Source organism: Cryptomeria japonica, chromosome 1 (genome assembly GCF_030272615.1).
Source record: "Cryptomeria japonica chromosome 1, Sugi_1.0, whole genome shotgun sequence".
In the NCBI taxonomy this organism is placed as follows: domain Eukaryota; kingdom Viridiplantae; phylum Streptophyta; class Pinopsida; order Cupressales; family Cupressaceae; genus Cryptomeria; species Cryptomeria japonica.
This window is the reverse complement of record NC_081405.1, coordinates 78,542,596-78,567,628: the sequence shown is the minus strand read 5'-3', so window position 1 is coordinate 78,567,628 and position 25,033 is coordinate 78,542,596. Positions and strand designations below refer to the sequence as shown.

Here is a 25,033-nt window from a genome sequence, read left to right as displayed (position 1 = left end):
CTATTGAGGTGTACAAAATTTTCAACCAACAATCATGTGACAAAAAAATTGTACATGCAAGGGCTCTGATGTCATTGACCACATCTCCACTAGTCTTATTGTCATTGATCATCCTATCTTGTGTAGCATCCTCACTCTGGACTCTAGGAAGGGAAGCCAAGATTTGGCTTGCTTCTTCAAGATTTGATACATTTTCTCCCACCTCTGTTTTTGCATAGTCAATGGAATAATCAACCAATGGTTGAACACCACTTGGTTTCTTTGGAGGTGCCCTTCAAGAAACATGTGATGAAGGTGACACCTCAAGTTGCTGTATAGGCTATTCAACTTATTTCCTTGTTTGTAATGCTCTTCTCTTATTTTCCTTTGAGTTGGTGCAAGGATACTAGGGGCAAGGGTAGCAACTTTATCTAACATAGTTTGTATCCTTATGATAGGATCTGCAATTTCACTGTATGCTCCCTGATAACTAGGATCAGCTCTCTTCCTCCGCTCTTCCCTTTAAGAATTGTGCACCATTTCACTTTTCTTTCCTTCACCTTGCATCAGAGGTGCAGTTCCTTACCACATCTTCAACCTTGTCAAATTGGTGATAAAAAATATATTTCTTTATTTCAAGCGCAATCTAATCAATGTAATGCTTAGGATCACATTTTCTTGGCTTGTCCACCTGTTGACGTGTATTTTGTACACTATCAAACACAAAATAAAATACCTAAAGGTACCTTATCCTCTCTTGAGTAAAGCCTCCGAATGCTGAAGATGTCGCGAAAAGGATCAATCGGGATGACTTCAAGGTTCTTGTATGTAGGGTCTCTACGTGTGGATAAGCTCTTTGTGGTATGATGTGATTTGCCGAAATCACAAGGGGACTTACATTTGATGATTGAACGTCTGATCTGCTTTGAATATTGCTGGAACACAGGCTCTTACTAGCTTTGATTTGAAAAAAAAAGGAAAAAAAAGATGAGGGCGGGGAGAGAATCTAATCATAATACTAAGGAATGTAGGAGCAATGATTGATCTTTGATGAAATTCTAACTAGGTCTTGTTTTGACATCGCAGGACCATCTCCACAAGGCTAGTGCGATCTTCGAAGGAAAGCTTTATGATGTTCAAATCATCACTGCAGGCATAGACACCATCAGGTTGATGCATATCAATGAAGAAGTGACAATTGAAGTTAAGCTTAAGCTGAATGATTCCAGTTGACTACACAAGGCAAGTTTGTAATCAACAAACTGCTAGTAGTATGGATATACGAATTCCACCATCAATCAAGCACATTTCTTCCACTCATCTAATAACATGAAATCAAACATGAGAAGTACAAAGACCATGCAAATTGTCGAATCGACCCATAAATTTCACCATTTCTTCAATGAAGTTACAAGTCTTTTACAACAACATCTTGGCAACAATCTTTGCCTTCTCTCTCTACTCTACTCTAATTGCTATTCTATCAACTAGCTAATCACCTTCTAACTACTCTCTATCTGTCTTCTAACTGCTTCCAACTATTCTATTCTCACTCTCTATTCCCTTTACAAAATGAAGAGTCGGGGTTTATATAGTGCCCTCGATACAATTCGATGGCTTAGATCAATTCGAGATCAATGGCCAAGGTTCAACAATGAAAACCCTAATTAGGGTTTGTTACAACCATTACATAACATTTAATGCTTGACCAATGATAAAATTGTATTGCTTGGACACATGTCCTCTCTAGAAAATTCCACCAATGGATAGCCGGGGTAGGTACATCGGAGTTTGTGCCACCTTCCATGAGTTAGGTACATTGAATCTGGAAATGCTAAGGTGGACCACACTGACTGGAGAAGTGATGACTAGGATGCCACCTCGTCTGACACTTGTAACTTGGTAAATATTCAACTTGATGTTGTTGAGAAGCTAGCTTTAATTAATTCATCTGGAACTATTTGCTTCTTCAACGAACCCTTGTTCTAACTTCTTGTGTCCTTGATGTGCAGGATGATTGATGTACCTCGCCTTGGAATACTGGATTGGAGAAGTCGCCCTTGATGACGTTAGTCCAAAGAAGGCCGTCCTTGTCGATGCTAGGCTGGATCGAAGAAGGTCGCCCTTGATCTGGCTTGATTTTCCTTGAGGAGAGTCTTCCGACTTGTAGATCTTTCGAGCTTGGAGTCGCCATCTTGATACCTACACAACATTTCACAATTAATAATATATCTTGAATTCTAAAAATTAAACTTTAAAAGGAAGATTCAAGATTTTAATTAGGAAACTTCATGATAAATCTTGAGTTATCATTTCCTAATTTAGGATTTTCAAAGCAAAATTTAAATCTTCAAAAATGGTGCCAAGGTGATTACGCCATACCTCCACTTGGGAATTAATTCTAAAAAAATGATGCAAAAATAGGAGAATTCGCTAGGCAAAATGTAGATCAAGACTCCCTTTAGCAAAATGCGCCCCCTTTAGTCTTCACAAGCATCAACTCCACCACCTCTAGCCTTCAACACCTTCAAAACATCTGGAATTTATCCTTCAATCTAGCTAGAAATTCGCCTCTTCAATAGCCTTCAATATGAATTTCGCCCTCCTAAGTCTCCACACTTAGTAGAAATTTGCTCCACTCCAGCTAGATTTCGCACTTCTTCTTTGCCCTTCCAAATCGCATTTGAAATGATGAGTGAATGATGGATTAAAATCGCTCAACACACCTCTCTTATATAGGCGCCCACCATTTCATTATCCTTAGGCCGACTTGGTAAAATAGAACCAAAAATAAACAAAATTAATAAAAGGAGAAGGCCGACTTGATTAAGCAAAAAAATGATACCTCAAGCGCTCTTCTTTTAAATTTTAAATTAATAATAATTAATTTCGAAATGCCTCAATTAATTAAAAAAACGATTTTCCAAGGCTCAAAATTAATTATTAAATGCTATGCGATTTTCATTAAATGCCAATTTAATTAGAATTTTTAAAAATATTTTGAAGTTTTTTGGCGAACTTGGCATCTAGTGCGATTTGCTAAAATAAGGCAAAAAATAATGAATTTTGATAACTTCGCTCTGGTCCCTTGGAGAGGGACAGGAGCGCTCCTGCATTTTTGTCCTCCATCCTTCATTTTCTACGCTCAAAACCTCATCCTTGACGTTCAAAATGGCATTTTATCTGGAACTTTAAGTTCAATTCATGTGATCTTTGGAAGGAGCTTGCCTTAAGGCATTTTCGCCCTGGTCCCTTGGTGAGGGACAGGAGCGACTTTTGGTTCATTGCACAAACTCTTGATCATATCAACCTCGAATTACTTTCTAGACGTAGAACATCACTCCCCACTTCATCTTGAGTCCTGGCAACAAGAAATAGCATTTCAAAATGTTAGGCACTTAGGCATTTTGAAGATTTCGCTCTGGTCCCTTGGAGAGGGACAGGAGCGATTTTGCAACTATGAGCTTACTTGTGTTTTGCTAGCCTTCGAAATTATCTTCATTGTACCAATCATGCCCCTTTTCATTCATTTCAAACATAAAACTTGCTTTGCCTTTGCCCGAAGTTTGTCTTGTGAGAAAATCGCTCTGGTCCCTTGGAGAGGGACAGGAGCCTTCTTTGAAAAATCGCTCTGGTCCCTTGGAGAGGGACAGGAGCGAACTTGTTACTTAGGTTGATTTTCTTCATTGTGACCCATTCAAGTTATATTCAACGGATAGAACACATTCTCCTTGACCTCTTCAAATCGCGAAATCACTTAAATCTTGCGAGGATAATGCAAATTCGGAATTCAAGCTCCGGTCCTTCAGTGAGGGACAGGAGCGATTTTTGTCCTCAAGGCCAAATCACTACAATTTTCATCTCAAATTTCCTTTGCTAGGGAAGATTTCACCTTACTTCATGCTATGAATAAAAGTTAATGTCCAAAAAAGGTCTAAAATTGTGCATATAAAGAAAAGCGCTCTGGTCCTTCAGTGAGGGACAGGAGCGAATTTGACCTTCTAGGCAAAAAACTTCATCATTTCATTGTCAAGTCTGGATGCTCTATCATGCTCATTTCGTCCTTCATTGTGTCTTTGATGTTTCAATTTGACCAAACAAGGTCAGGAATGGCTCAAATAAGCCTTTTCGCCCTGGACCCTTGGTGAGGGACAGGAGTGCTTTGCCTTGGTCCCTTGGAGAGGGACAGGAGCGCTTTGCCTTGGTCCCTTGGAGAGGGACAGGAGCGAAATTCGCTCTGGATCCTCAGTGAAGGACAGGAGCGAAATTTGACTTTTTGAACTCTCTATCAGGATAATTTTTCATGGAATATAACATTTAATGTTTCTTCTTTCTTATACTTTAAGTTATATTCCATATATACTTTCAGGATGTTTGAGAGTGGTTTCAGACCTCCAGGAGTTATATTGCAAAATCTAGTTTTTTGAGGTTTTTCAGTTTCCAGACTTAGTCAAATTTCAGGATCAGGACATTCCAGACTTAGCCAAATTTTCAGGATCAGGACATCACTCAAGCCGGACTTGCTATCCTATTGATCTCCCCGACAGCACTCAAAATGCAAAGGCTAACTAACAAAACCCTAAAAGACCAAAAAAAAACAAACCCTAAAAAGCAAAAAAAAGCAAGGGTCCCCATTTGCAATGGGGCGATGTGGTAAAACGTCACAACACCACCCTCATTCTATATGCTTGCAGTTTGGGATATAGTAGCTTGAACCCTTCTTTAGCTAGAATTGGAAAATTAGAAAAAATATGGAAGCAGGGAAGAAAGACCCCTTTTTATGAGTTATCAAGTGAACTTTATCTAATTCATTTAGTTGCCATAGGATCTCCAAAAATGCAAATTGTTAGGAATGCTCCTTGACAATATCCGGGGTTGCTTTGGGGTGCCATATACTCTAATGACTTGTATTTGAATGGAGGAAACAATCACCCCAATTGTGTCTAACTCCAACCTCAGGATCTATATCCTTTGGCATTAGAAATTTTATCACTTGTTTGGACAATCTACTTGTTTGGAATCCTAGATTCTTTAGGACCACTTGCACAAATCACTCCTCAAACACCACATAGTTTGATGATTGACAATGCATGTCCCATATGTAAGTCCGCACCTTAATTGGCACTGGAATTCCCTCAACATTGCATTGTATCATTCAATATTTTCCTTCCATTATATAAGAGGAGATGACATAGCAGAGAGTACCATTTGATGTGCATCATTTTGTCATCACTTTAATGGCTATCAAATCCTTGTGGATTCCATCTACAATGGAAGTAGCATAATGAAAGCTCTTGTTTAAATTTCTATGTTGGACATTTGTTGCCATCATCATTAGGTGGATTGATGTAAAGTGAAAAATCCCAACATAGCCTCCCACATTCAAACTAGAAATTATCATGAATTAAAATGCTGCAAATCAGCAAACAACTTGAAATAATAAGTTTTAATCAGGAAAATTCTTCTATTGAAATTAAAGGAAATGGCCTCAAATCAGCCTTACATCAAAATGGGTTTCAAGAACCACAATCTACAGCAGCATGGGCTGCATACATCAATTATTTCTGCACTTTTGGAGATGACAAACAAGAAGTTAAATGGCAGCTTCACCTACAAACAAACTTGAGGTCTTCCCCTACCCCGCAACTGCAACTTCAACAATTCTTCTCCTCATGTATCCTAAAATCTGCAATATTCTTTTTCTTCTTCATCATCATCTTCAAACTTCCCTAAAAGTCTAAAATTGGGAATCCTTAAATTAACAAAACTCCAATTTGAAAACTTTCCCAAAATCCATGCCCTAACAAGGGAAAGACATCTTCCAAACTTACAAATTTCCTTCAAAGCTTCTAGATGCTTTGTCAACTCCACCCAACGGGACCCCAAAATAGAAACTGCCCAATAACTCATTCTTGGGCACCCATTTTTGAATTTTCAAAATAAAGGAAAGTATTTTGAGTCAAAGCAAGCTGTGACTCCCATTTCCCATGCCCAAAGAGGAATATTTTAAGCATAGTTACGAGGCTCGCACTCGCCTCGGACTCGGCAAGCTGATTTTTGACTCGGACTTGCACTCGGCGCCCAGACTCGGCAAATTGAAAAACCCAATAAATTCAAAGATTTTTAACGATTTAAAACTTCTTTCATGCATTTTTTAATAAATAAACATTAAAGACACAATAATCTCATCAAATAGAAGCACATACACAAGTTTACATTGATCACATAAGTATAAATGCAAATTTTAGGCTTGCACTGAAGGAAATAAGCTAAACTAAATAACACATTAGAAATATAGATAGTGTCAAATGTCTGCAAAATTCATGGAATATGAAATCCATGTCATCAAAAGTTCAAAACATATATCAAGTTTAACATAAAAGCTAGAGCCTAGAAGTCTAAGGTTCAGAGGAGCCAATATCAATGATCATTGATCACTCGACCCCAAAACTATCCTACGTGTGCGCTTAAGATAGTGTTGACGTGTTTGAAATCTCATTGCTGCAAACTCCATACGGCCAACGTAGAATAGAATAACCAGCTGAGTATCCTATCCTCTCTTGAGATAAGGAAGTCCCTAATGCTGTTTTTGGTTTGATCAAAGGGGACGACCTCAAGGTTTCTTTTGTTAGGTCTTGATTGCGGGACTACTCAATGGTTTGATGTGTTTTTGCTGGAAACACAAGGGGACTTACGATTTGCAACAAACTGGTCTGCTGTGATTCTTGAATTACGCAATAAAGAGCAAAAGGAAAGGGTTAGGAGATCTAAAACTAACAACATGGGTATGTGGGTAGACGGATTCAACATAACCAATTCCTGCTTGGCCAGAATAGCTCACAACCTTGCAGGAACGGTGCAATCTTCAAAGGGACTTGGAAGATTTTCAGACTGGAGACGCACGGCTAAGCACCCAATTCTGGCGCAGCTCAGACGGACACCTGCAATTGAACTAAGCACAATTAAAGGCTCAGGTTAACCATACAAAAGGATACACAATCAGTATATCCTCAATGGTATGAGCCTGAATCTATCAAATACCTGCACACCCAAAATAGAAAGATCTATCTAAAATGCTGAGAGAAACCATGCAAACAGGATGAAAACAAGACAATAAACACCAAATCAATGTCTATATATTGATTTCAGCTGCCTATTACAACAATTTCTGCAGCATCTCTATGCTACTGCTTAAAATCTAACCTATTCTAACTCTAAAATCTAACTCTCTAACAATCTCTAATTATCTAACAATCTAACTATCTAACCATCTCACTATCTAACCCTTTACAAAAGAAAGGCCTCTGCCTTTTATAGATATTACAATTTTGAATCGAAGGCTAGGATGGACTGCATCCAAGGGTCCTGATCTGCCATCCAAACGCTGGCAGCCTTAGCCCATGCCGAATTAATTCTCAGTTATCCAACTAGCAACTATCTCAACTACCTGCCACTATTTGGCTTTAATTCAGGTCTATCCAATCTTCTTGGTGGTTGGGAATAGTTATCCACAAAAATATCTTGCGTGGGACCCATAGACAGTTTACAATAAAGTCGTTTCAGTTTTAAAACTGAATTTCTGGACTTAAATCCAGCTGTGTGCTTTTTCTTGAGAAGGCATAAACTTGCAGCATTCAGAGTGTTCTTTGGTCTTTGGTCCCGGTGCTGGACTTCATCTTTGTTCAGCGGCACGGTTCCCAATGTTTGGTTGCTCTCGCGCTCCTGTAGCGTGTTCGCACATCCTTTTCTTTTTTTCAGTCTTCACCGCCTGGCCTTGATTGCAATCCTTCTTCGATTTGCGTTTCAGGTTTTTCTCCTAATTCTCCAATGACGTCCTGCGATCAATCAACCAATTTCATTTCATTAAATCAATTTGAAAAATTAAATAATTTAATTTAACAAACATTAAATTTAATTACGACGTCTAGCTTGAGAAGCTTTTTGTGAGATGTATCTTGAAAATGCTTCTCCTTTCTCTTCGAATTTGAAATCTGATCCTTGGTCTTGATAGTGTTTGGGCGATTTACTTCTGGGTGATTTTACCTTGGAGTCTTGGGCATTTTGAATGGGTTTATGGCGTTTTGAAAACTTCTTATAGCGCGATTCTGGAGGCTTGAAGAGCCTCTGCAAATTTTAAAATCCTAACACCCATGCTTTTCTGGTGAATTTCGGAGAATGGGGGGGGGGGGGGGGTTTATCAATTTCGAATTCCCTATATTTGGGCCTGTGCATTGCGATTCTGGGCACTATGGCAAATTTCAGACCTTGGAGAGGTTTTGGCGATTTTGCAAATTTTAAACTCTTTAACTTAACTCTCCTGCAATACTCCCTTTTTAGCGATTTTCGGCACTCACAAGGAAATTGTGAACTTCGGATGTTTCCTGTTTTTTGCCAATTTCAACAAGTTTTTATTTTGCCCTTAGGGTCTGAAATTTGGCCCTCTGGGCAATCTCGCGATTTTAAAGATAAATTCGGACCTTTCCACACTTTTGGGATTTTGAAGATTTTCAGAGCATTAAACATGTTTGTAAATTCATTTAAAAACTTCGGACCCTAGGCCCATGTTCGCATGCTTTTGCATCTTCAAACTTCGGAGCTTCGGGGCATTTTGCGATTTTGGCGATTTCTGGAGTTCAATGCTTTGCCAAAAACTTCGGACCTTTCGTATGATTCTGCAAATTTCGGAGCATTTAAGCGTTTTTGTGAGTTAGAAAAGGTTTTCGGACCTAAATGCCATTCGCAAAAACTTCGGACCTAAACGCGCTTTTACAAATTTGCACCAATTTCGGACCTTACGCCACTCTTTGCAAGTTTTTAAAAAAACTTCGGACCTCATAACATCTTTTGCAAATTTGATATATTTTGAAATTTCGGAGCTAGGGTCGGAATTTGGAGGTCTAAAGCGAATTTCGGACCTTGAAGGTCTTTTTGCAAGATTTCGCCTTTTTCAAATTTTCTAATTTTCGCCCCAGGGTCCGAAAATGGGCGTTTTAAGTGATTTTCAGACCTTGACCCACTTTTTGGCAAGATTTCACGTTTTCCAGTTTTCGCCCCAGGGTCTGAAAATGGAGACTTAAGTGATTTCGGAGTTTTCAAGCGGTTTTTGGCAAATTTGTCATATTTTGAAATTTAGGAGCTAGGGTCCAAATTTGGAGGTCTAAAGTGAATTTCAGATCTGGAGGGTCTCTTTGCAACTTTTAACATTTTTCACATTTCGCCCTAGGGTCCGAAAATGGACATGTTAAGTGATTTTCGGATCTAAAGGGTCTTTTTGCAACTTTTGAACCTTTTCACATTTTAGCCCCAGGGTCCGAAATTGGAGGACTGAAGTGAAATTCGGACCTTTGGGGGCTTTTGGCAACTTTTAAACATTTTCCAGTTTTGGCTTCTGGGTCCGAAATTGGGCATTTTAAAGTGAAATTCGGACCTAAAGGGTCTTTTTGCAACATTTCACGTTTTTCAGTTTTCACCCTAGGGTTCGAAACTGAGCATTTTAAGCTTTTTCCTCAAGAAGTGCGAGCTTGGGCACTTGGGCAAGTTTGTCAAGATCTCGCCGAAGGATCATTTTATGGAATATACTTTAAGTTATATTCCTTATATCTTTCTCCTCACTTTAAGTTATATTCCATATATACTTTCAGGATGTTTGAGAGTGGTTTCGGACCTCCAAGAGTTATATTGCAAATTCTAGTTTTTGGAGGATTCCTTAGTTTCCAGACTTAGTCAAATTTCAGGATCAGGACATTCCAGACTTAGCCCAATTTCAGGATCAGGACATTCCAGACTTAGCCAAATTTCAGGGCATTTGGAGACCAAGATGATATTCCAAACTCCATCACTCACCAACTTGACCCTTCATACCTTCAAGGATGATATTCACTCACCAAGCAAGACACAATGAGCAACACGAGCAAAACCAGTCCCTAAGGAAGACTCTCAAAGAAACCCTAATTCTGGGGCCCTATTGACTCACCCTGGCTCAAGCAGAGCCTGCCATCCCAGCGACTCCCCTGACAGCACTCATCATGCAAAGGCTAACAGACAAAACCTTAAAAAAAACCAGAAAAACAAACTCCAGAAAGCAAAAAGCAGGGGTCCCACTTATGGGGCGATGTGTGAATACGTCACAACAGCCCCAGGAGGCCGAATTTGGATTAAGCGGCACTTGACCCTTCAAATCCCCTTCCTCTTCCGCAAAGACAGAAAGGCACAAACTGGGGGGTCCCTTTCCAAGACGGGGATGGGTGTGCGATTCGCACAACAGATAGGTCCTGGAACATTCTACAACCATTATATCTGCCTGTGTCTCAGGCTCAGGTTGAGGCTCAGCCTCAGTGACATTAACATCCTCATCCACTATTGTTATATGGAGCCTAATCAGACTCGGAGGTTAAACCTTCCCCACTTTTATCTGCGCAGTTTCCCCCCAAATTATTCAATAGGGGTTTGGAGATAGCGCCCCCAAGACAAAGACTTTTTATTTTCTTTGGCTTTTTTATTGTTGCCTGGGTGGTAGAGTCCAAGCCTTGGGACTCGGCGAGTCTGCCGAGTCTGGCAGATTTGGCAAGTCTACCAAGACCCGACCAGGCTCGTTCAAGTCCAAGTCCAGAGGCGCCTGGCCTAGGCAAGGGCGACCTGCCTCGAGACTCGACGAGTCTTGCCAAGACTCGCAGTCTTGTAACTATGATTTTAAGTTTGCGGACAAATATTCCAAATTCAAATGTGAATCTTATGTTCACCATGGATGCTCTTGCATCATGGATTGGCATTTGAGAGTTGACATCCATTGCCAAAGCCTGGCATAGAGCATAATAGGTCTTTATGAAGTAATCTTCTAATATATCTACATCAATTGACTCAATCTCTTCTTTAGCAAATTTGATTAATTTTCTATCTAAGTTTCTTTCCCTGTGGTGTGGGAGCCACATTACCTTGTGTCTATGCTTATCCCTATTGTACTCTCTGCACAATGAGTTGAAATTTATGGGGATATTGGCAGCTGTCTTCAAATAGAATACTTCACATATATATGGTCTATCCAATCTCATCAAAAGACCATCCTTGTCATTTAGTATTTCTCTAGATTTTGATTCATATCTCCTTGGTATAGCTCTGATTAGGTCCACATTGATGATATTTGGGATCACCGATCTGCCTAGGTCCGAATTCCAAATATTTGAGATTGCTGGGTGGCATTGCTCCTTTTGTAACAAAAATCAAATAGGTCCCAACCTTGGGGAGGGATGGTTGTATCCCTTGCGGACTCAACCCTATCTTTTAACCTATCTAACAAAATTCTAGACCCTTGGGCATGCTTCACCCTAAGTGCATGAAGATATCATCCTCTAAACCTTGCTTCATTTTTGTAGTTTGGGAAGTAGCGTGGCTCATTTTATTAGGGATTAGAACAATTATTAGAGTTTCGGCAAATTAACTATAGCTAGAACTGAATTCTATTTTAGAAATATCCTATGATTCTCAATAAACCCTAACTTGATCTTTTAGATATAGAAAATTCACCTACAAATGTAGATAAGAAAGCTTTTACTCGCCCATTCTTTTGTGCACTGAAACCCTAACTTTCACAATAACAACATTTTGAGATTGCTTGAATTGTGTGATTCCTTTGCACAAATCACTCTTGGATGCTTTCAAGGAGTAAGTTGAATGCAAATGATGTAAAATCCTAAGAAAACTGATTAGATATCAGTCATTTCCTGCAGTAATGGTAAATATGAGTGATCAAGGTGTTCGCAAATAACCATTCTTCATTTTTGAATTTGGGTTGTCAATCTTGGAGAGTGCATGCTAATCAACTGTTTTGATGTCCCCAATTTTACAATGCAAAAAACATTTAAATTTTGATTGGCCAAATCATGCTATTTTGAAAATATGCATTGCAATAGAAAATTGCCACTTGTAAAGTTGATTGCAAGTCATTGGGGGGGACATGCTTTCTATTGAGCCTTCAGATAAATGCCAAGATGTCCTATCTTTACACTGTGGATGATACATGTTACTAGAGTGTGTCAGTGCAACTTTGAATGGATCCCGCTTTTATAACTTGAATTGTGAAGAAGTTTTGCACTCCAATGAGGGCACAACATGTGGTCCTTATTCACTTGCCTACATGCTTGTCAAAAACCCTACAAGATTCTAGGCCTAGTCCATGTCATCTCCACATGTCGTAGTAGTGCATCAATGCATGTTCAACTTTTGATTTGTTGGAAATATCATAATGATATTGTTGTCATTGATGTCAAGTAATGTAACATTACTATCATTGATTTGAAAGGGCAAATGATATGGATAAAGTTTATATGACTCATAAGGTGGTGGTAGATCATATGAAGAACTTATAGTTAACAAGGAGTGTTCTTGTGGAGACTATTGGTGATGTAGAGGAAGTGGCCAACTTCTTTCAAGACATTGTGGTCGACTGCTTATGAAGGAGTTAAAATAAATTTAATTATGTTTGGGCCAACTTCACTTCATATTGGCACCTTCATCATATGCCATTAATATTTAGGCTGGTCAACTCTCTTGGTAATATGAAACAAATGGGCCAACCACCTTTTGGCAACCACTTAGGAATGTTTATATAAATCGCCTAAGTTAATGAAGAATTAAATTAAGTGAAGTCAGCAGTGTTGTAAATTAAGTGAAGGAAATTAATAAATTAAGACATGGATTAATAAAGGCTGATCAAAGTGTATTAAAACTTAAAAGAGATTGGAATATAAGGTCAACCCTTTGATTTTAATTGCTGTTGTAGAGGAGGATATTAGTATATAAAAATCACCTCCCTTTGTGATGGGTATGATTTTTTATCAAGTTGATCCTTTATTGGAGAGTCACCTCCCTTCATAAAGGCATACAATGGGGTATAAAAGGAGATAACTTGGTGTTTAGAACAGTAAGCAATATAAACATAAATCATTCAAATAACTGCAGATCTTGAGCAGATCTACTACAGAAATGAAGCATATTAGAGTGAATATTTGAGCTGATTTTAAGAAGGAGAATAGAGAAAACTTTTGAAAGATTTATGAGAAGAATCATGAGCAGACCTTTTGAAGGACATATGAGCAGGTTCATGAAGAAGTTATGAGCAGATTATGAGTATGAGATTTATGTGAGAGACTTGAAAGAGATTGCATCAAATTTGTGGGTAAGAGGATATGTATAACCAGATTTTATGAAGGCATAGAAAGAGTTTGTCATCTATTGAAGAAGACATAGTTTGAGAAGGAGAATTATTATTCATTTGGAAGTTGGTGCTTCCCAATATCAGAGATTGATGTCTCTTGCTAAGTTTGTGCTTAGCTATGGGGGTTGGTGCCTTCAGTAGTTTGATGCCTATGAATTGTGGGGATTGGTGTCTCCAATAGGTTGATGCCTACAAAATTTGTAAAAGCGTTCTATATAAGCAATATTTTGCCTCCACGTAAATCGTGTGTTCTTCTTGTTACTAATATTGTGCAATTGATGTTATTGTGATTGTTTAGTTGAAAAAGTAAAAGATTGTATTATATTGATTCAGCCCCTATCTTAGTATAATCGTGTGCTCATCATGATCTTGTTGAGAAACTGCATTGCAAAGGAAGAATGCACTTCAAATAAGAGCTTGCCACCTATAAATGATGTGGCACATACCTGTCATAAACAATAACCATTGAGAGGGACACTTGGTAGCATAGTGCACGAGTGCAACTTTGAAAGATCCCTGATGGATCTCTTTTGCTAATCTGCTGTAATTTTTAATTATTTTAAATTGATTTTTCCCGTTTATTAATATTTTCTTTCAGAAATAGACAGAAGTTGCAGAAGGGTTGGATTCTTTTTGTGTTTTGATGATTTTTCAACAAGTAATAAATGAAGTATAAGTACATGGACAAAGTACTGAAAATGAAGTTCATATACAGCCAAAACAAATTCGATTCAAGGCAGATTTCTGAATATAAAATCAAATATTTGACCAGATGAGATTTCCAATAATTTCAGGAAGATTACAATCAGGAATGAACCCAACCTAGATGCTAAAAGAGTAATATAACCAGGAATGAAGTTGCGGCAAGATTCCAGCCCTCCAAGTGCTGCACATGGGAAGGAAAGTGGCTGCTAGGTACAACCGTACGGCTTCCAAGTACACCCAACTGGATAGAAACCCCCAAATGCCATGCTGAACTTTGTCAGAATCACTGAAACCTCCAGAAAGTGTGTCGTACAATCTCCAAGATGCTAATAACTGCAAGCAAATCCAAACCACTGTATTGGGGGCTACGTCCCAAACAAGCAAGGCATTGGGGTTGGCGTCCCAGATGGTGAAAAACTCTTCCAGAACCAAAATCTCAAATCCAAGATGTAAAATGTGTAGAAGATACCCAAGAATTAGGTCTCAACTTCCTTATAACACCTTCCCACTTAGCTCGAACCCTAAAAGTGACTCAATGTGGCGTTTAGGGTTAAAATGTTATATTTCTCATTTTAAGTTGCCAAGTGCATAGAAAACGACCCTTTTTCAAATATAATGAAATCCGTTCACAGAAAGGATCTGAGTCAAGAGAGAAATATTTAGAAAAGTTCAAGACCTTTCCAACGAGCTATTACACCAAGGGATATGCTTCCAGATGAGGCCAAAAACCCCTTATTACTCCAAAATGGCTATAAACATAGCCTTATTTAAATAATAAACACTAACTTAGGAAATATTAAAAATATAACCCAAATAGCTGCAAAATGCTCAAATGACACCACAAACCAGAAAGTCAACCTACCACCTGTCTGTGACTGAAGTCGGAAATCAAGGATCCGCTGGCAATCTCATCCCTAAAATTTAGGGATGCTCCTAGAAACTAGGAAACAAACCCAAATCCTCTGAAACTGAACCCAAGGAATAATCTCAAGGAGACCCAACCCTGGGTATGGTCATAACCTCCTAAATAGTAGGGATATCCTCCATAAACGTAGGAACTGCCTCCTAAAATAAGGAACTACTCGAAACTGATCAACTACTGCCAGAACACCAAGTCCCAAACACTGTATAACCACACTGAGTCTCTATCCATCACTGTCAGCCTACAAGACCCCATAATAAGCTGATTCACATGTCTCTGCTAGACAGAGCTAAAGAGGGGACATGACAAACTTCAACAGGCTTGACCATTTAGAACTCGCACTACAAAGGACATGTTATTAATAAGATGCCGACACCTTATGTAAACCCATAAGACTAACACAACCAAGACAACTAACGAAAGTGGAATTCATGTGGCAACATAGTGCAACTTTGAAAGGCTCGCAGACTAATAAACTGCACTCAAATGAAAATGAACCACGTGGATGCCAACAAGGATAATAGTGGGGAGCACCATACAAGCACGCTAAGGGAAGCCTTTAGCATTATTTAGGTGGCCGAGGTTAATTTGCTGGGCTAGTTGCTAGGATGAAAGGGCCAATGGACAAATGATGCCAGAGACATAAAGACATAACTTAAAAGCTTACCATGGTTTGGGCAGGTTACCGTAGGATTAAAAAATAAAGAAACAGACCATACGGTAGGGTTATAGTGAAAATAAATGAACCCACTTAGGAAATGCACTTAAATCCTTGAAAAATAATAAACCGGTGTCAACACATTGACCATTGCAAACCATCATATCTACTATGCTTTTCTTTGTATGAACTAGCTGGGTTGATAGATTTGAGGAGATATAGTTTGTGTATAGGAACATTTCCTTGTAAGTTTTATACTTTTTATATTTTTTCCTATAAATAATGGTAAATTTTCTATCATTATAATAATGAATCTAACATTGATGTGAGCATACATATCGACCATTCATAATTTTCTTTTTGTTTTTATATGTTTGAACCACTAATGAAAAAATCAGTGATTCATTTTGTAGACACCTAAAAATGGTCAACGCTTGCGGAATCATAATTTAACATTTGCGCATTGCCTTATTTTAGGGTTTTTGCGTCGCATTAACATTTCTCCTATGTCACGCACTTGGTCTTTATCATTTGCAAGCATCGAGTCCTTCTTCTGCATTCTTCATTTGTCTTGCTTTCGAATTTGGTCTTGTCAATAACAATATCAGTCATGATTTTGGTCAATCTTATCCTGTCGCATCTATGAGCGTATTCATTTGTCATCATTTTGGACATCGTCAATCCTAATTAGGGTTTTGTCCTCTTTTCAATCTTGTCAGCATGCGATCGATAATTGTCAACGATTCTTGTCTTTTCATCAATTTGTCATCAATCTTGTTGTCTTGTGATCTATTTTGTCATCGATCCTTGTCTTCTTGTCAATCTTGTCATTTTTGCGATCAATTTGTCATCAATCGTCGTCTTTCTCAATTGTGTCAATTTGGATCAATTAGTCATTGTTTCTCGTCAATTGGCGCATTTATCAATCACATCATTTATCAGCATTGGTCTTTTATCAAGTCAGAATCATGATCAAATCGAATCGACATCAAATCAATCTTACATCAAGACCTAATTGTCATCCTTGCATTTCTAATTCATCTTCTAGGGTTTCATGATTTATTCATTTAATATTGTTTGTCATTTTCCCTCTAGGTTAAATAATTTATTTATTTATCCTAAGTCTTCTTGTCAAAATTAAATATTTATTTAATTGGCTAATTAATTTCTCCCCTCTTTGTGAATTAATTAATAAATGAAAAATTATTAATTAATTCACTTAATTCCTAATTTCCTCATTTTCTAATTTCCTAATTCCTATTTTCCAATTTTCTAATTTTCCTAATTTCTAATTCAATTCTATCCTATTTTTCTCCTAATTTCATGGGAATGACATTTCAATTTGTCATAATCTTGTCATGAATTATCAATCAATCAATTTTGACATAGAAATTTGTCATAATCTTGTCATGAATTATCAATCAATCAATTTTGCAGAGAAAGTGCAAATTTGTCATGAATTTGTCATAATTGACATTCTTGATTTGCAATTTCCATTTGAATCTCTTCATGCTAATTTGATCATCTCTCCAATTTGTCTATAAATTGGATGAATTTCTTCAATCCCAACTAATCACATTATCGAACGAATCGACTCCCGAATCAATCACGCTTCGAGTATTCTTGAGCAATCATCTTGTCTACTTGCTTTCATATCATGATCATGCACTTGTAGGTGAGATCCACAAACAAAGTTATTTGAAGAAGAAAGAAGGACAATGGAGCCGCATGAAGGAGATATTCAGATCTGCATTTGGTTTGCTTAGTTTTTAATCTTGAATGTTTTGCTTTCATGTCTCTATTGGATGTAATTAGGATTGATCATTGCATTTGTGCTTTCGTGATTGAGCTATGATTACTAATATCGATTTGCTTTGATGATTTCCGAATTCCTAGCTACACATTTATTACAGGTCACATCTAATTCAATATTTTGCACAATTAGCTGTCTTATTTATTGCTTGTATTATCTTGGAATTATGATGGGTACTCTCTGATGATTCCCAGAATTTACTCTCTTTTCCTCTCCCCCTAACCTTGGGGTTACCTTAATATGTACTTATATGGAAGAGAATCATGAGATTGATTCTTAGGTGGCATTGACCATAGAACAAGTGTCTCCATAGAAGCTTTGGCTGACCATATAATTTTCATTACAGTTGTAAGGATTGTCTTCTGAACAGGCAATTCCAAGCTTAATTATTGAACTCCCCTACCTAACTGAATAGGCATGTATGTGAACTAGTGATATAACTTTTCATTTTTGGTTATGCTTATGTTCTGGATGGTGAGGAGAAGATCCCTACTATGGTATCAGATCTAGGATGTCTCTAGCACTTGGTATTGCTATCTGTAGTAGCATTCCCTTAGTTTAGCTTTTAAAGTTAGGATTTATCTTATTGTTGCAACAGAATAGTTCCATAATGTCTTGAAATCTTTTAAGTTTCATTTTTGTTGCTCTGGCTGTCTGCATATACGAATTATCTTTTCAGAAGCATGCTTGGTTTGGTGTTTCGATTTTTGTATTCTACATGTTACATATTTTCTACATCAAGTCATTGGTATCCCTTTCCTTATTTTCCACGGGACACTAAAGTGAAAGTAGATTTTCAGTTTTGGAGACATGGACTTGGACTTGAGGCTTGCAAATCCTCTCCATCTTCGGCCAATCTTGGAAGACAATCGTTTTAAAAATTGTCGTATTGTGCTTCTTCATGCATCTTATCCATATTCAAAGGAAGCATCCTATTTGGCTTCTGTTTATCCACAGGTAAATTACTTTTTTGTTAATATATGGCACAAAAAATTATTATGGAACTGTGTTTCTAAAAAGGTTGTTGAACAGGTCTTTTTGGACTTTGGCTTAGCAGTACTGAAAATCAGTGTTCATGGGATGTGCTCTGCAGTTAAGGAGCTTTTAGAACTGGCCCCATTGAACAAAGTAATCATACCTTCCAGATCAAAGCTATTATTATTTTTAAATTCCAAGCAGCCAAGCACAATCTCTCAGCATAAATTTTTCTTGGGTGGTAGCAATTTAAAAAAAAACAAAACCCATAAGTTTTTTAGACTAAGCATTAAATACAATAGTTTGTTGTGTCATATGCAGGTCATGTTCAGCACAGATGGATATGCATTTCCTGAAACTTTTTACCTTGGTAAGGCTTAGTATTCCAGCAAAAAGAAGAATGATGAGAATATTTAAGTGACTTCTTTAGCATAGGAAAATAATGTTTCTTCTGAAATAAAGGCAGATTATTGAAGAAGTTTGAAGTTAACCCTAGAAGTAACTGATTTCAAGAACAGAACTGAATAGCTGTCACTTCATGTAACCAAAATTGATTACCTTGTCAGCATCTGGGTTCATTACCCATTTCTTCTAAATAATATTCCATTGTCACTTTCATTGCATGGGGCAAAGGTTTGGCCTTCGACTATTTTTATTTTTACAAGAGCTTATTATTTATTGCTAAAGACAACCATATTTTCTTGCTCAAATGAATGACAATTGTTACAAAACATTATTCGTTTGGCCTAGGAAAGGATTCTGTTATCTACTTCAAGGCTTACTTGGTTAAGGACATTTATGCATTCAATATGAGTTTTCAAAAATCTTTTCACAAACCGAGTCAAAATGTTATACAAATCGATCTCTTTCTTTCTTTCCACAGTCCTTTTGTATGAAGAGAATGGAGCTTATCAAAATTTGTTTTGGATAAGTAGGGCTTTAAGTTTGAAATGGTATTTTGTTGTGCATTATACTGCTGAATATCTGTTGCTTGCCTTATGTGATTATACAGGCACAAAATGGGCTCGTGAAGTAATTACATCTGTTCTTCTTGATGCTTGTGATGGTGGGTATCTTTCCATTCAGGAAGCTATTGAAGCTGCACAGAAAATCTTAAGAGGCAATGCAATCAATTTCTATAAGTTGTATGATAATACAACCCAAATTATGAAGTCTAAGGTGGTTAATGTAGTGGTTGATTCTCATACTCAATATCTGGAAGCCAAGGAAGGGAAACCTAAATTAATCCGACTCCTTTGGGTTGATACTTCAGGTCAACAAAGATGCCGAGTAAGTGTTAGATGAAACATTTAATGGTCATCTCAGATGAAATATTTAATAATTATCTTTAGGATTAAAACTTAATGTTATCTGGTTTGTGTCACAGGTTGTTCCAGAAAAACGTTTTTACCAAGTAGTGAGGGATCATGGAGTAGGTATGGCATGTGTATGTATGGCTATGACATCAAGTACAGATAGCCCTGCTGAAGGTTCGCATCTGACTGCTGTGGGTGAGATCCGACTAATGCCTGATACATCAACACTGTCTAGTATGTCCTGGTACAGTACTTTTAAGTCTTTGTTAGAATTATAATTCAGCCAATTAATTTTACTTTTAGAATAATTTATTAATATTAATAGAGTAATTGCAATCATTACATATTGTTGTGCGTTGCACACGCTCCTTGTCGCCGACAGGGTCCCCTTTCCCTTTTTTGAGCCTTTTGTCTTCGCCTTGTTGAGTTTCGCGCAGAGTGTCTCGCGTCCTTTCGAGCAAGTCCGCGACCGGTCCTTGAAGTGATGATGTTGAAAGAAAAGAGCCGATGATTCTATTAGGCTAGTCTAGCCCTCGGGCACGAATACCAAGAGTTTGTTCAAAATTGTGAAATTGCCTTGGATAGGCATAAGGTGATAGAAGTTGGCGAAGCCCACCAAGCAAAGAGCAGCGCGTCTGAAGGTTGCACAAGGACCCAAAGTTGTCGTTTTTCGCATAAGAGCGATGAGATAGATTGCATGAGGTTTGTCTTTACGAAGTTTACGGGATTTGAATGAAGGATGATTTTCGCCTGCTGGTGGAGAAGGAAGAGCGAATTTCCTAGCAAAATGCCAAGGTTGACAAAACTTGCCCAAGTGCCCAAGCTCGCGCTTCTCGAGGAGATCGCCAAAATCGCCAAAATCGCTCTAAGGGCAAATTTTAGACTTTCAGGCCAAATTGAGAGAAATTTCAAAATCTGTTAAATTCCCAAAATGGGCCTGAGGTCCGAAAATGCCTTAAAACTCACAAAATCTCCAAAAAGTCCGAAATTGTGAAAACTGGCAAAACTAGCCCAAGGTCCGAAATTTCACTTAAGTTGCCAAAATTGCCCAATGGGCCAAATTTCGGACCCTGGGGCCGAAATTTGAAAGCTCTTTAATTTTGCGAAAACCTCCCCAAGGTCCGAATTCACTTAAGTCGCCGAATTTCAGACCTTGGGGCCGAAATTTGAAAATTTGTTGAAATTGCGAAAGGCGATGAAAACTCCGAAATTGCGAAAGGGCGTGAAAACTCCGAAAGTTCTTTAAAATCGCAAAAATGTGCCAAGCGTTCGAACTTGTTTTAAAGTTTGCAAAAAACGTTGGTCCGAAGTTTATTTAAAATGGAAAAAACGTTAAAAAGTCCGAAAAGACAGAGGCATCCGAAGTTCGCACTTAGGGTTTAAAAAACGCAGTTTAGAAGTTTGCAAAAACCCCCATAGTTCCGAAGTTCGCGAGCTAGAGGAAGGATGCGAAGAAGCAAGGGTGAAGTTTGCAAAACCTCTCCGAGGTCTGAAATTCGCCATAGAGCCCAAAGTCGCAGCGCGTAGGCCAAATATAAGGAATTCAAAATTGATAAAATCCTCTATTCCTCTGAAGATCATAGTGCCATAGCATCCGAAGTTCGTGATTTGGGAACAAAGCGTGAAGTTTAGAAGTTTGCAAAAACCCCCATAGCTCCGAAGTTCGCGATCTGGAGGATGAAGCTGCACAGAATTTGAAGTTTTTAAAGCTCCCTCATTCCGCCGAAGTTAAGGTAAACCGCATGAGAAAGGGATCGCGTGAGGGTTAAAGAGAGATACGGAGCCAATTTCGCACGATTTATATCCAAGGTAAAATGCTGACATAAACCATTCCAAACATTCAAGTTCAGATTACCAATTGCCCAAGGTAAAAATCGCTTAGTCTAAAAATGACAAATTCCTTTTAAATCACAGCCGTGAAAATTTGAATTGAAGGATAACCGTTGAAATTCCAAAATTTGCAGAACTATCCATTCGTTTTTGTGCAGCAAGTTGGGCAATTTCTCGCCATCCATTTTCATCAGGTAAGTACGCTTTGTCTCTCTTGATCATCTGAAATGTTTTTTAAATTGGATGGATGCCTGTGCAAAATTGATTAAAGTGCTTAAGCCTTCAAAATTCACATCTCTTTCCGATTATGAAAGCGTCATTCAAAGCAGTCGAAAATTAGAATTTGCTCCTAAGATTTAACCAGAAATTGCATTTTTTAAACTTAGGAGAGTTTTTCGAGCTTTGTCCCTTTTGAAAATTAACCCAAAAAATAAATAAAAAAATGCTAAGTATAAATTCGCGATCAAAAGCTTCATGAATAAATGTTTTGCTCAATCAAGCTCTCAGCGAGCAATGTCACTCTGTTTCCAATCTAAATATTGAATTAATCCTTGAATGCTGGAGTATTCTCTATCTAACCCGCCTTACTTCTTTTGTATCACCTCGTAATCCGCATCCGACTGTGCAGGATAAATGCCTAAATCGGCGGTAGAATCATCAAAGACGCCCGCTACAGCCGAGACATCGCGAGCATCCAAATCGGATATCCCACGCAAAGTTGAAAGGATGAAGTACCAGTATCAAAGAGGGGGATTGAGGGAGTCAAAAGTTCAAAGCATCTGGGACAATGTCGGTGATACCGACCTAGGCCATATTGACATCCAGGACTTCAGGAATCAGGTCTTCTCCCCTAACTCATATGGCAAACCTAGACAGATGGTAGAAAGTGGCATCGCCCAAGCGGTGGGATTTCCTCCAGCAGTACAAAACTATGAGTTAGTGGTAGAGGCTGCCCGACATTATCAGCCAGGTTCGAGATTGGTGCTCCTCGAGAATATGACTCTCGCCAACTTCACTCCTGAGGCCATTGGCGACGCATTCGACATTCCCTTCCCAAACAATCCCACGGCCACGACTATAGATGAAGCACAGGGGGCATATGATATGAATCCAGTCAGATGCAGAACACTGATCAACGAAGAGTGGTACAAGGAGAGAAGGCTTCCAAGCGCCAGAATTGGGAAAAAGACCCCAAGAAGTGACCGTCATAATGAGCATGGGGATATGGTCACATTACTCAGCCGGGTTATGGGACTTCCTAAATCCAACTACTTTGAAGAGTGGATGTTTTATTTCACAGAGCAAGTCTTCACTGGGAAGTCTAAGTTTGACTGGGCCCAGATTATAAGCGACAACATCCACGCTCAGCTAATTGAACTCGAGAGCAAAAAGTACTTCACTATGACCTCTTACTTGGTCTACATGTTCGCCAAGAACTAGCCGCTGCTAGGTTTGATAATGAAAGGTGAAATCGGGAATGGGCCTAGTTAGGTAAAGGTCTATGATTGTTACCCGCAACTGCACTACCAAGATATAACTCAGAGGGAAAAGAGCAGCCCAGCTTATGCAGTTGGCCAATATGAGTGCGTCAATGACGCCTTCACAATGCGCCTGGTCAGGCTAATGCAGGGAGGGTTACACATAAGGCTCTCAGAGCAAGCTACTATTCTAGTACAGAGATATGGAGCTTGGTTCATCCAGTTCCCAAGGTTCTCCTATATCCGAATAGCGGGCTTTGATGGTGCCCCTCTCTGACTTCCACGGTACCCAACCGACAAAATAGTTCTTATGGAGGTCGCAAGGCAGTCACGTCCGGTCGACATCTTACTCAAAGAGAGCAAGCAGGCTGGATTCGCATTCCCCATGATTATAGGCAACCAGGATGTCCATCTAAAGACCCCCACCCTAGCAAAGGAATCCCTCGCAGAGCTGGCCTCTTATGGCCTACAAGAGCATTTTTCGAGGAAATATTTCGATCACGATAACCTGGCAAAGAGAGCCTATGGCAGGCGGTACAGAGCAAATGAATCAGTTGAAAACTATTGGAAAAATTGCTCTGATGACTATGAAGTCCGAAGGCGTGAATATTCTAGGCTGAGTGTGCAGCAAATGCGACTCTTTGAATACCGCCGAGTCCCAGATCAACTCACAGATTCAGGGAATTGCCTCCAAGTCCGGGAATTTGAGGCAATAAGGCATCTTTTGCCAGGCGTTGATTGGTCCCAGGACCCGATCACTGATTTTGAGGCAGTCATGGCAGCCCCAACAAGATATACAGACCAATGGTTACATCAGCAGATTGAGAGGCTAATTTATGAGGGAGTCCAGTTCACTTACCACCTAATGGGCAGCCTCGATTCTCAGTCTTCCGAAGATGAAGGAACGTCCAATGCACCCAGAGAAGAAATTGAGAAACCTGAGAAGAGAAAGAAGGCTAAGGCTTGCAGAGGGACTCAGATGTCCAAGAGAACAAGAAGGGAAAAGATTCCTATAAGAAGACCAGAGGTCACTTCATTGTCAAAGGACCCCAGTTCGTCCGAAGATGTAGTAGAATTAGACTATATACCTGCTTTGCCTTCTCAAAGTGACATTGATGCGTTTGGAACTGATGATCCTCCCGCACCCGACATGCTAGAAGCTAAGCTAAGGGCCATTGAATCAACCCAACCGGGTAACCAAATAGAGGAAGGAGAGATTCCATCCATTCAAGGGATCGAAGTGCATGAACCCACCCAACAGAGCCGCCATGAACTGCTGCTCCATAATACAACCAAAGATGACTCTATCGTTGAAGGAGAGCAAAGCGCAGAGAAGACCCGCGAGCTCGAAAGGACTGAAGAGCAACCCTCACATGAAGGCACCAGACAATTGTTCAGTGAAGTGGGAGAAAGTTCAGCTGCAAGTAAGGAACTTGGCACCTCCTCCACCCCTCCAGTAACAGAACAGCTGCAAATTTGTGATGAGTCGGCTGAAAACCTCAAAGAACAGAATGCAAACTTAACCATATCATCAGCCCAAACAGTACCTCAAGAATGGTTAATTGCCAGAGCTCAGCGCAAGGCCGCCACCAAACCACCTATTGATTTGGAGGACATATTCTCACGCATAGACCAAGCTAAAGCTAAGGGGAAGAAAAAGCCCAAGGCATATTCCAGAATGACAAAAGATGAGCAAAGAAACCGTACTCTCCACATTGCCACCCTGCCTATAGATAAGCCAGCAGATCAGATCACACTGGCAAATTATAGCATCACAACCGTCCCCATTGGACGAGCCACTAAGGCACAAGAAAAGGAGGAATTCAAGGATTCAGTGTAGAACATACTCAGGCAACTTGAAGAGATAATAGCTGAGAAGGATATGTATCGGGCTCGTGTTGAGCAGGACGAAGGGTACATCAATCAACTCCTGAGACCATTACACAATGCCTCAGAATCCCACATTCCCCCGACAGCATTGGCACAGAGGACCACAACAGAATTTGAAGGAGTATGGGACACCGCAAGGGCCGTCAAGGAACGGATACAAGGCATCAGAAGAAGGGGAGAACGAATCCTTGAGGAAGTGAAGGAAATGGCTCGCCATCGAGAAACCACTTTGGTTAAGTTATTAGAGGTAAAGAGGG

General features: G+C 39.1%; 1 protein-coding gene across 2 annotated transcripts in view; it reads left to right on the top strand.

Moving 5' to 3' along the window:
* The window catches only part of LOC131041898 (uncharacterized), a 198,144-nt gene that overhangs the window by 19,882 nt on the left and 153,229 nt on the right, over nt 1–25,033 (top strand). For both annotated transcript variants that reach the window (XM_059208003.1, XM_059207974.1), the window contains exons 6-10: nt 18,088–18,244; nt 18,320–18,415; nt 18,584–18,632; nt 19,275–19,552; nt 19,650–19,822. In XM_059208003.1, coding sequence (XP_059063986.1) covers nt 18,088–18,244; nt 18,320–18,415; nt 18,584–18,632; nt 19,275–19,552; nt 19,650–19,822 — 753 coding nt within the window. The remainder of the gene's footprint in view (nt 1–18,087; nt 18,245–18,319; nt 18,416–18,583; nt 18,633–19,274; nt 19,553–19,649; nt 19,823–25,033) is intronic.